The sequence below is a fragment of the Scyliorhinus canicula genome, chromosome 18 (genome assembly GCF_902713615.1).
Source record: "Scyliorhinus canicula chromosome 18, sScyCan1.1, whole genome shotgun sequence".
In the NCBI taxonomy this organism is placed as follows: Eukaryota; Metazoa; Chordata; class Chondrichthyes; order Carcharhiniformes; family Scyliorhinidae; genus Scyliorhinus; species Scyliorhinus canicula.
Window position 1 is genome coordinate 114,353,053 of NC_052163.1, and position 13,240 is coordinate 114,366,292.

Genomic DNA, 13,240 nt, shown 5'->3' on the forward strand with positions numbered 1-13,240 from the left:
TGGAGTTTGCACATTCTCCCTGTGTTTGCATGGGTGTCACCCCCACAACCCAAGATGTGCAGGGCAGGTGGATTGGCCATGCTAAATTGCCCCTTAATTGGGGAAAAAAAAAGAATTGGGTACTTAATTGGTGAAAAAAAAACCACAACCAGCTGCTTCTTGAAAGTGAACCATCTGCATCTTGAGGGAACTGGAGATGGGCGGCAAAGATGCTTCACGTCAGCGTAACCCTTGCATTGTTAAATACTGTGAGACTTGGGCAAATCCACAACTTTCTGATTGAGTAAAGTTTGTTGGAGCAAGCCCCTCAATCTTGTTCCACAATTCAATTAGATCATGGCTCTACCCACTTGCCGTGTTTCTGTAAACTTTGAACCCTATGCTTAATAATCTATCCATGTATGTTTTGCAATTTTCAATTGACCCCCAGCCTCAACAGCTTTGTGAGGAGGATTAATTCCTGAGAGATTCTTAAAATCAGCTGTTTGTTTCAGGGTGGTGTCCCACCAGAATCAATAGTTTCTCTCTCTCTCTCTCTCTCTCTACTCGAATAAACTGCTTTTGAACACCTCAATTCGCTCACATCTTGATCTTCCAAACTCAAGAAATTGCATGCCGAGTCTATGCAACCTGCCCTCATTTTTAACCCTTTCGCCCTGATACTCTTCAGTGAATCTAACCTGGATCCCCTCCCAGTGTCATACTTTCCCTTGGGTACGATGCCCAGAAGTGAGCGAGGCACTGTATATGGAGTCTAACCAGACCTGTAATGTAACTTCCATCTCGGGATAGTCTCTACTATCTAAGCACCTGGATCATAGTTCTGTGATGTCAGTGGAAGTTTGCAGTTGGCAGGAAGTCAATGGGTGACACAAGGTCAGATGTCTTGAGGTGATTGATCTGTTTTTCCCATGAGTCCATATTTTGGCTATGGACTTAATTCCCTGTAGTTGACGTTGAATGGTCAGATTGCAACTGTCTTCCTGCACTGAGTGGCTTAGATTTTGGGTTGGAAGATGTTATGGGTAGTTGGGTTACACAAGGTTCTGGTCTGTTGATGTATCTATCAATGGTTCTGATTGGGCAGCACGGTAGCATTGTGGATAGCACAATTGCATCACAGCTCCAGGGTCCCAGGTTCGATTCCTGGCTTGGGTCACTGTCTGTGCGGAGTCTGCACATCCTCCCCGTGTGTGCATGGGTTTCCTCTGGGTGCTCCGGTTTCCTCCCACAGTCCAAAGATGTGCAGGTTAGGTGGATTGGCCATGATAAATTGCTCTTGGTGTCCAAAATTGCCCTTAGTGTTGGGTGGGGTTACTGGGTTATGGGGATAGGGTGGAGGTGTTGACCTTGGGTAGGGTGCCCTTTCCAAGAGCCGGTGTAGTTTCGATGGACCGAATGGCCTCCTTCTGCACTTTAAATTCTATGATAAACGTTTATGATATAGAGCCAGAATGAAAAATGTCTAAATTTTCAGAACATACTAGAATGAAACAGATAGGAAATGACTTTGAGGAAGAAAAAGTTGAGAAATATTGTTTTGAACATTGTGGGGGAAAAAAGTGGCAGATTGAATTTGTTGTCTGTATTTATATTGTCTGTTAATAGTAGCAATTCTACTTTGAGAAAAGCTGAAGGATGTAAAGGAGCTGTGCCATGACCCCCTTGGAGTTGCAACACAATTGAAATTAACCAATCATTCTTAGAACAATACCTGAAGTTTTTGGCCCTTGGCTGTCCAACAATTACAGTCTCCAGGTTTGTAAATTTGAACACAATTGCTTCTTGTAACAACTGTAATGAAATATGCAGCAAATACAACTGGTTAACTACTCTAATTCCTAACCCCTCACTTTAACTTTTCCCCCACCTTCCCATATTCCTCCGAAATTATATGTCCAATGTAGATTCATTCGAATCTCTGCAGTTTCAGAAATACAGCTACTCGCAGCCTTTCCAGAGAGAGAGGTCCTTCCACTGAGTGTCACGGATTCAAACGGAACTACTTGGGTCTCTGAAAATCATTCCACTCAGGCAGCATCCAATCAACACCTGTTAGCGGTCAGAATACGGCCTTTTGGCCAACTGATTGTCCACTAGCCAATCAATTGAACAGAAGTCTGGATGTTGGATGTTAAAAAACTAGCATAATATGTTGCAAGTTCTTGAATTCCTAATTTTCTTGGCTGCTTGACTTTTTTAAGAAATTAATTTTTATTGGAATTTTTTTCAGAAAATATAAAATATAACAACAAACAATGAAATGCAACAAAATAACCCATAACAACTGTAACACCCCCCAAACCGTATCAACGCATGTATCACATCTCCCCCCCCCCCCCCCCCCCCCCCAACAAGAGAACTTAAAAATAAATTATAAATAAATAAATAAATAAATAAACAAACATAGTCACCGTCCGTTCCCCCCCCGGTTGCTGCTGCTACTTTCCCAGTACCCTATCGTTGAGCCAGAAAGTCGAGGAAAGGTTGCCACCGCCTAAAGAACCCTTGTACCGATCCTCTTGGGGCGAATTTGACCTTCTCTAGCTTTATAAACCCCGCCATTAGCTGCTTGACTTAAAGGTAGATGGCTATTAATCATCCGTGGATCAAAATAGTGACAGCAAAAGTAAAGAAAGGGGAAATAAAAGAATCAACAGGGCAGCATGGTAGCATAGTGGTTAGCACAATTGCTTCGCAGCTCCTGGGTCCCAGGTTCGATTCCCGACTTGGGTCACTGTCTGTGCAGAGTCTGCACGTTCTCCCCGTGTCTGCGTGGGTTTCCTCCGGGTGCTCCGGTTTCTTCCCACAGTCGAAAGATGTGCAGGTTAGGTGGATTGACCATGCTAAATTGCCCTTGGTGTCCAAAATTGCCTTTCGTATTGGCTGGGGTTACTGGGTTATGGGGATAGGGTGGAGGTGTTGACCTTGGGTAGGGTGCTCTTTCCAAGAGCCGGTGCAGACTCGATGGGCTGAACAGCCTCCTTCTGCACTGTAAATTCTAAAAGATTCTTGCAGAATAGAGGTGTTAATTTCAATGTTTAAAATCCACGCCTCAAGATAAAGATGTTTGAGAGTAAAAGATGAAATATTGGACTTCATAGTGATGGATTCTGCTGTCATTTGGAATGGTCAATGTTTAAAAAAAAAAACCAAAATTTACAGTCTAGGTTGACATCAGTATGTATGTCAGTATGTATGTGAAGTCATTGTTGGAGGGATAGATTGAGGCAATGGCTTTGTGCTGTGCTTGCTTGTCCTAGGGGCACTTAATTCTGTTCTCAAATGGGCAGCACGGTGGGTAGCATTGCTGTCTCACGGCGCCAAAGTCCCAAGTTCGATCCCGGTTCTGGGTCACTATCCGTGTGGAATTTGCACATTCTCCCCATGTTGGCATGGGTTTCACCCCCATAACCAAAGATGTGCAGGGTAGGTGAATTGACCACGCTAATTGCCCCTTAATTGGAAACAATGAATTGGGTATTCTAAATTTAAAAAGAGAAACAAAAATGTTGTTCTCAAATGTCAAAATTTCCTGATGACCATGACGTCTTTATGTGGGGCTGTCTGAGGTGGTTTTTCACCCCCCCCCCCCCTCCTGTATTGGCGTCCAGCTTGCAAGTTGAGATGGGCTTTCAACTTGCCCCTTATATCGAAGTTTGAGACATCCTGTGGTACAGATTCCCATGCTGCTGGCTGTTGAGCACTGCAGAAATCCTTCGTTGACCCACATGACTAAGACAATGAAGTTGATATGTGCATAATCTTGATGCAAGCATTGTAACACTTGACCTCTGTTTTTGTAACAAGTGTTAAAGACACTTGAGGGTCTCAAACTGAGAAACAGGCCCACCTGGACTTTGCTGGTGTTTATGCTCCACGTGACCTTCCTCCCATTCTTCTTCATCTCAACCCATCCTTCATCTCAACCCATCCTCCCTGTTGGTTATCCAGCTTCATTAAATACATCTATATTATTCCACTCAAACCACTCCATGTGGTAGGAAGTTCTACATTCTCCCCAATTACTCGCTGAAGAAGCTTCTCCTGAATTCTCTAATTTATTGTTGGCCATCTTATATTAATCGCAAATTCAGGTTCCCCCCCCCCCCCCCCCCCCCCCCCCCCCCAAAACAAATGGGAACATCTTCAAGTCTACCCTAATGAACCCTTTCATAACTTTAAAGTCCTCCCTCGTGTCACCCCTCAGCCTTCTCCTTTGTTGAGGCACGAGCCTCTGCTTATTACACAATGTGTGCGAGCCTTCTTCGTTTTGTTATTCTTGGGATAGAATATAAAAGTGGAGATGTAATGGTGAATCAACACAAGATCTTACAAAGACCCCTGTTAGCGAAGTCCATTCAAATTTTAAAAATAAATTTAGAGTACCCAATTTTTTTTTCCCAATTTAAGGGGCAATTTAGCGTGACTAATCCACCTAACCTGCACATCTTTTGGGTTGGGGTGAAACCGGCGCAGACATGGGGAGAATGTGCAAATTCCTCATAGAGAGTGACCCAGGGCCAGGATTCGAACCCGGGTCCTCAGCCCTGCAGCCCCAGTGCTAACCATTGTGCCACCGTGCTGCCCACTCCATTCAATTGTGGCCTCCACATTATGAGGTGATGTTCCCACAAAAAGTGAGGATCCAGTGGAGACTCGTTGGAATTCTGTCTGGTATGTGGAAATATAAGGAAGAAGAAAAACTGGGGCTGCTTTTTATACAAGGGGGGATATTATAGGACCATATGACGGACGTGTTTAAAAATTTACTGGGACAGAGTAGATAGGAACAAATTGTTTCCAGTGATTAAGGTTCTTGAGCAAGGGGACGTGGATACATGATTGAGTAAGAGATGAGGATAATTTGCAGAGAATATGTTCCTAGAGTTAACAATTGAAGTCGAGATGATGTCAACATTTAAGAATAGATTAGCTGGGTAGGGGAAGGAATAAGGTGAACATAAAGACTGGAGGCACAAAGGCTCGAGGTTAAGACATTTCTATGTAGATGGGACAGCACGGTAACACAGTGGTTTGCACTGTTGCTTCGATTTCCCACTGGGTCACTGTCTGTGCAGAGTATGCACGTTCTCCCCGTGTCTGCGTGGGTTTCCTCCCAGTGCTCCGGTTTCCTCCCACAGTCCAAAGATGCAGGTTAGCTGGATTGGCCATGCTACATTGCCCTTAGTGTCCAAAAAAGCTTCAGTGGGGTTACTGGGTTTGGGGATGGATGGCGGTGTGATGCTCTTTCCAAGGGCCCGATGGGCTGAATGTCCTCCTTCTGCACTGTCAATTCTATGATAAATGTGCATTTCTGAGCAGTGGTTTCTATGTCATTGTGTCTCAATATTTGTCTTCATATTCAATGAATCTTTTACCTAATTAAATCAATGTTTTTCCAGCAAGTTTTGTTTTTGCACTTTGCCTTACCCCGAGTACTTAAACAGATTTGCAAGCTCCTTTTAATCAGTATTAATTTAAATCAAATGTTGTTGAATTTTTATATAATTCACAACCGTAGTATTTGCTGGAGTACTTTTCAGTCAGTGAAGCACTCTTTGAATGGATTCGCTGTTGTAGGTAAACATCACAGACAATGTGCCCACAGTGAGCTCCCTCAAACAGCAATGAGCCAGATAATGTACTTCAGTGATGGTGCTGAGCTGAAAATAATGGTCCAGGATTCGAGGACTCTGCTGCTGTTCTTTGAAATAAGGGTCACGGGATCTTTCAATTCTGCCGGTCGGAGCAGATGCCACGTTCAGGAGATCTGATAGTGCAGCGCTCCCTCAGTACTGCATTGTGAATGTCGGCCTGGGTGATGTATTTGGGACCCCGGAGTGGAACGGGAAGTTCAAATTCTTTGAACCCAAAGTTAACACCCTGAAGCAGGTTAGCGCTCAAAATAATGAGCAAAGGATTTTCGGACATGTCTTGTTTGTTCCAGGTACTTGAAGAGCCTATTTCTAAAGCATCAGGTATTTGAACGAAATTTTGTAATGTTGAAATGCTTTAATTTTTAGGGTTCGGTCCCTTTGGAGAACATACTACCAATGCAAGCTGGGTGGCTGTGCAGGTAAGATGACGTTTTTGATTTTTGGTCATTATAAGTATAAAATGTCAGTGTAGTGGGTCGGTTACTGTGCTTGCCCTCGCCCCCTCGCCCCCCCCCCCCGGATTTCTGCAATCTCCTCCAGCCCCAGACCCTCTGGGATCGCTGCTCTTTAGTTTTGGTCCCTTGAGTATCCCCAATTTTAATTGCTCCATTGGTGATTCAGCTGTCTAACCCTCGAGCTCTGGAATCCTGTCTCTAAACCTTTCCTATCTTTTAACTTCATTTTTCTCTTACATCACGCTCCTGAAAACCTACCTATTTGACTAACCTTTTGGCCATCTGTCCAAAACTGCCGTATCAGTGTCCAAATTTGTAGTTTATACTTTCTTTAAAGTGCCTTGAGGCATTTAATTACATTAAAGGTACTATGTAAATGCAAGTTGTTGTTGGCGAGTAACCCAGAGGCCCAGAATAAAAATAGAGATGGATTTTCAAATCCCACCAGAGGCAGTTGGAGAATTTGAATTCTATTTATAAAATCTGGTGATAGAATACTGTTGTCAGTTTTTGAAAAAAAAAACGTGATCGTGAAGCGCTTGGATTATCAAGAAAACGGGAAAGAAAAACAAATCTCCACAAAGAATAAAAACTACAGGGGTTCACAAAGTCAGCTCATCATTACTTCTCACCCATGAGGATTTTGAGGTACTGGTGGAAAGATGGACTGGATTTATTGTGCACAATTCTGGCCGCCACACTACCAGAAGGATGTGGAGGCTTTGGAGAGGGTGCAGAGGAGGTTTACCAGGATGTTGCCTGGCCTGGAGGGTGTTAGCTATGTGGAGAGGCTGAATAGACTCGGACTGTTTTCATTAGAAAGACGGAGGTTGAGGTGTGACCTGATAAGAGGTCTAGAAGATTGAGGGACATGGATAGAGTGGATGAGCAGGCACTCTTTCCCAGGGTGGAGGGGTCATTCACCAGGGGGCATAGGTTGAAGGTCCATGGGCGAAGTTTAGAGGAGATGTGCAAGGCAGGTTTTGTATGCAGAAGGCCTGGAATGTGTTGCCAGGGGAGGTTGTGGAAGCAGATACATAAATGGCGTTCAAAAGGCATCTTGACAAACACATGGATAGGATGGGTATAGAGGGATATGGCACAAGGAAGTGCTGAGGGTTTTGGCAAAGGTTGGTATGATGACCAGTAGAGGCTTGGAGGGCCGAAGGGCCATTTTCTGTGCTGTATTCTTTGGAGAATTTATTTCTTCTCTTTGCGTAGTGGGATCTTTGACATTTAGCAGCGTCACACAGCTTTAAGTTCCCATCTTGTGAGCAATATGGGCTGACAGATAGTAGACGTATTAGACAGCGTTTACAAAGGAACAGACTATTCACCCACTGTATCTGTTCTGTTCAATTAGAACTTTTTTTAAATACAGGAACTATTGATGTTGTCCAATTACTTGCAGCAACTGGTTCAATGACTCCTGTTAGCCTTTTGACTTTTTAAATAAATGTAGAGTACCTAATTAATTTTTTCCAATTAAGGGGCAATTTAGCGTGGCCAATCCACCTACCCTGCACATCTTTGGGTTGTGGGGGCGAAACCCACGCAAACACGGGGAGAATGTGCAAACTCCACACTGACAGTGACCTAGAGCCGGGATCGAACCTGGGACCTTGGCGCCGTGAGGCAGCAGGGCTAACCCACTGCGCCACTGTGCTGCCCTTCAATTAGAACTTGACTGATCTGTATCTTAACTCCTGTCTACCCAGCCTGGTTCCATCACCTAACCATGTCTATCAAAATATGTCAGTTTCAGCTGAACTCCAGCCTCAACTGGGGTTGGGGCTGGTTTAGTACACTGGGCTAAATCGCTGGCTTTTAAAGCAGACCAAGGCAGGCCAGCAGCATGGTTCAATTCCCATACCAGCCTCCCCGAACAGGCGCCGGAATGTGGCGACTAGGGGCTTTTCACAGTAACTTCATTGAAGCCTACTCGTGACAAGTGGTTTTCATTTCATTTCAACAGCTTTTAAAGGAGACACCGTTCTCTAATTTCACTATCCTTTGTGTGTAGAATTGCTTTCCAGCGTTACCCTCTTAAAATTGGAGCCTGGCCGTTCAGAGACTGGAACCTTTGCTTTTTGGAGTCCGTCCAATACCTAGGTGTACAGAGTAATTTTTAATACCGATACAGAGGTCATGGCTGAGATCACTGGGTGAGGAAAGCCTGTCTTTTTGAGACACTATATGGCAATTAAGCTTTAATCCTGATTTACAGACCAGGTGGAGAGCAAAGCTTTTAAGATTACAGTTCATATCTTTGACAAAACCATGGTTTTTGGTCACGTCCCGGTTGTGATGTTGTTTCATATGTGAGCTTAATGTTGACTTTTAATAGTGTTCCTTTCCTCACCGACCACCCTACCCCCACCCTGCGCCCCCGACATCAACCCTAAACACACACTTGGGGGCTTTGTACTATTAGCACTGATCCAGACAGCAGGCAGTGGGAATGAGCCGACACAAAGGCAAGAGACCAGACGTCTGTTCCCAGGGCAACGGGATCTGCATTTTAATCAGAGAAGCATCAATCAGAAAGTTGCAATGTTAAACATTGGCCTGTCGATTCGGCGATGACTGCAGGCTGCAATTTTTTTGTTTCTTAACTGACTCCCGGGTTTGCACCAGTCAAACTTTTACTTGTTCTAAATTTTGTCTTGAGCTGAACTAGATCATTTTAAAATAAAGAGTTAACTATTTGAAGGATATAAATCTCAAAACGCTTCATGCCAAAAATAGTTAATCAAATTACCATTTGTTAAGGTTGCCAACCCTCCAGAATTTGCCCGGAGTCTCCAGAAATTGAAAAAGGTTAATTGCCTAGATGTGACTGTGAACAATCTGAAAGAAAAATGATGGAAGCATTATATATATTTTTTAAATATTCGAGTACCCAATTATTTTTTTTTCAATTAAGGGGCAATTTAGCATGGCCAATCCACCTACCCTGCACATCTTTGGGTTGTTGGGTGAAGCCCACACAAACCCGGGGAGAATGTGCAAACTCCACACGGACAGTGACCCAGAGCCGGGATCGAACCTGGGACCTCGGCTGCCTATGAGGCAGCAATGCTAAGCATTATATATTTTAATCCCCTCCCCCCCAACAACTTTTTCAGGTGTGGGGGTTGGTCTAAAGCCTCTTTGACCAGCTAGGGCAGTCGGACCAGGAAATCATGTGAGGCAGCCTCCAGGAATATGTCCAACCAGAATTGGCAACCCAATCAGTTTTGTTTTGTTTCTTTTTCCATTTTACATGGCAGTTTTACACTAGAGTATCGGAGCTGACCATTGGCAACCCGGGTCCCTGTTGGATAGTGGGGCTGCACGACGTCAGCCCTGGCTTAGTAGATTCCGCTCTATTTTCTGAGCCAGAAGGCCGTGAGTTCGAGCCCAGCACTAGGCACTTGTGCGTAATCCAGGTTGGCATTCCCAGTGCAGTACAGAAGGAGTACTGAGGAGCTGCCGTTTTTGGGTCACTCGTTAAACGGAGGTTGTCTGCCCGCTCAGATTAATGGATAAGATCCCAGGGTTCACTTTCAAAGAGTAAAAGATTTACCTGCAGTTTGCAAAGAAAAACATTGTTTGTATGATCTTACTGTTCAGAAATTTGTGTTTCCTAAATTACAACAGTGACTACATTCTGAAAATATTTAAATGGCTATGAAGCACTTTCAGACATACTGATGTCATAAAAGATGTTATGTAAATGCAAGGGTGTTTTTATCTTCTAGTGAGTCAAGCACTTTCAAGGCAACACATTCGCTTTGGGCACCCAAGTAACAGCTGAGGACTCCACTGATTAATTTACCTTGTAGCAGTTTGCGATTGTGTGCAAACTGGGTATGTCGAGGCAGCACGGTGGCGCAGTGGATTAGCACTGCAGCCTCACGGCGCCGAGGTCCCAGGTTCGATCCCGGCTCTGGGTCACTGTCCGTGTGGAGTTTGCACATTCTCCCCGTGTTTGCGTGGGTTTCGCCCCCACAACCCAAAAAATGTGCAAGCTAGGTGGATTGGTCACGCTAAATTGCCCCTTAATTGGAAAAAAATGAATTGGGTACTCTAAATTAAAAAAAAAAATTATTTAAAAAAAAAACTGGGTATGTCGATGCACTAAACCTGCAAGCGGCTTGTCTCTAAACTCCCTTCTGATTTGGTGCGGTTTCAAACCTTTTGCCACTGCATATCATGGTATTTTTGGATGATTTAATCCACGAGCAAAGGCATCATTAATAATGGACTTGGAGTCTATGAATGTGAAATTTCCTGTGCACTTGCTGTGTATGCTTGTGCATCGACACAATTAGCAGGCAGTTAAAACCATTTGTATATAAATAATGGAGGATGTGACTTGGAATTTTTCGAGAACTTCTCAATCCTTTTTTTTATCGCTCCTTCTCTCGTGAATCAATAGCATCCAAGAGAAGGTATTGAATCCATTCCAGTGGCATTTATCATCTGCTTTCACCTATACAACCGACTGCTGCTAATCCTGCCCCGAAGGTTTATTCTATAGGTTTCTGTTCCTGATTACTGAAAGGGTTAATGGTAACCCTGAGAGTGACATTGTGGGGGAAAGCAAGGAAATGGAGGCTCCAAGTATGCAATGAAAACCATAGTCTTTGACCTTAACATTTGTTATGGGCCAGGGTTTAGAGAACCCCAAAGTGTATCACAGAGTTCCCCTGACCCACAACTTTTAATAGATTGTGGTATGGGGACCACACGGCCCACTCTGCAGGTGTGGTACAGCAGAAATGGAAAATGTTTTTAAAAACAAAACAATGTTTATTCTATGAACTCAAGTTAACCTTCTTAAAACATACAGTGAACATCTTAGCAACCATTAATTCATATACAACCCCCAAAGACTGCAACACTAAGTAGACCTTTAAGCTTTCATTTTTAACATCCATACGACTTAAAAACAAAACCTTTATCAGAAGCACATCAGGTTGAAGTCACTACTGAAAACATTTATAATTCTGAATTCACCAAATGATCGAGAGATAGTCTTTTGATGGCAGAGAGAGCAGCAGTGCATCTTCTTGGTCTGGCTTCCGCTCCAACACCGAAACCGAAATTAGAACACACCTTACAGCAAACAGCCTAAAATGAAAGTAAAAAGCTGACAGGCAGCCCAGCTTCACCCACACTCTGACATTACTGCAGTAGTAAACACCCATTTCTTAAAGGTACTCTCACTACAGATATTTATATACACACCCATTTCTTAAAGGTACACACATGAAACAATGAAAGGGCGGGGAGTGCTAATTCTGGGCTATCCAGTTTGTTCTGCTACTTCCTTAATTGATTCAAGGGAGCTTGTCTGCCCGTTGCACAATCCTAGATGCTGAAGATCAGAGTCCAGCACCATGTGTGTTTGTGTCTGTGTCTATATGAGAGTGCATGTGCCTGATTGATCCTGTGCGCGAATGGACCCTTGGTGTTCTCAGCACAAGAAAGAGACCCTGGAGATTCAGTAAAGTGACGATTGTGAACTTTGAAATATAAACGGAAAATGTAAGTCAGGCCCATCATCCTCTGAACAGAGAACGGGTGGTAAATGTTTTTGGTGGTGGCACTTTATCAGAACAGTGATCTAACTGAACTATGATTACATCTTTACATGATTACAACTGGGATAGTAGAATTTTGATACTGCATCCAATGGAAGTGTGTAAGACATCCAATACTATTCAAATGTTCCATACCCAAGCTGTCTTTGGACAGAAGCTTGACAATAGGGCACAGTACTGGTGGGAACAGGTCTGTCACTGTATTTCACTGGGGTACAGTACTGGAGGGCACAGGCCTGTCACTATATAACACTGGGGTACAGTACTAGTGGGGATGGGTCTGTCACTGTATAACACTGGGGTACAGTACTGGTGGGGACAGGTCTGTCCCTGTATAACACTGGGGTACAGTACTGGTGGGGATGGGTCTGTCACTGTATAACATTGGGGTACAGTACTGGTGGGGACGGGTCTGTCACTGTATAACACTGGGGTACAGTACTGGTGGGGACAGGTCTGTCACTGTATAACACTGTGGTACAGTACTGGTGGGGGCGGGTCTGTCACTGTATAACACTGGGGTACAGTACTGGTGGGGACGGGTCTGTCACTGTATAACACTGGGGTACAGTACTGGTGGGGACAGGTCTGTCACTGTATAACACTGTGGTACAGTACTAGTGGGGACGGGTCAGTCACTTTATAATACTGGGATACAGTACTGGTGGCGACAGGTCTGTCACTGTATAACACTGGGGTACAGTACTGGTGGGGACGGGTCTGTCACTGTATAACACTGGGGTACAGTACTGGTGGGGGCAGGTCTGTCACTGTATAACACTGGGATACAGTACTGGTGGGGACAGGTCTGTCACTGTATAACATTGGGGTACAGTACTGGTGGGAACAGGTCTGTTACTGTATCACACGGGTACAGTACTGGTGGGGGCAGGTCTGTCACTGTATAACACTGGGGTACAGTACAGGTGGTGACAGTCTGACACTATAACACTGGGGAACAGTACTGGTGGGGATGGGTCTGTCACTGTATAACATTGGGGTACAGTACTGGTGGGGACGGGTCTGTCACTGTATCACACTGGGGTACAGTGCTGGTGGGGATGGGTCTGTTACTGTATCACACTGGGGTACAGTACTGGTGGGGGCAGGTCTGTCACTGTATAACACTGGGGTGCAGTACAGGTGGTGACAGTCTGACACTATAACACTGGGGAACAGTACTGGTGGGGACGGGTCTGTCACTGTATAACACTGGGGTACAGTACTGGTGGGGGCAGGTCTGTCACTGTATAACACTGGGGTACAGTACAGGTGGTGACAGTCTGACACTATAACACTGGGGAACAGTACTGGTGGGGACGGGTCTGTCACTGTATAACACTGGGGTACAGTACTGGTGGGGACAGGTCTGTCACTGTATAACACTGGGGTACAGTACTAGTGGTGACAGTCTGACACTGTATAACACTGGGGTACAGTACTGGTGGGGACAGGTCTGTCACTATAACACTGGGGTACAGTACTGGTGGGGACGGGTCTGTCACTGTATAACACTGGGATACAGTACTGGTGG

The 13,240-nt window shown here is 44.5% G+C and overlaps 1 protein-coding gene across 1 annotated transcript in view; it reads left to right on the plus strand.

Annotated features, from left to right (window-relative positions):
• The window catches only part of pgpep1 (pyroglutamyl-peptidase I), a 52,607-nt gene that overhangs the window by 15,272 nt on the left and 24,095 nt on the right, over positions 1-13,240 (plus strand). The window contains exon 2 of the mRNA XM_038776912.1: positions 6,027-6,079. Coding sequence (XP_038632840.1) covers positions 6,027-6,079 — 53 coding nt within the window. The remainder of the gene's footprint in view (positions 1-6,026; positions 6,080-13,240) is intronic.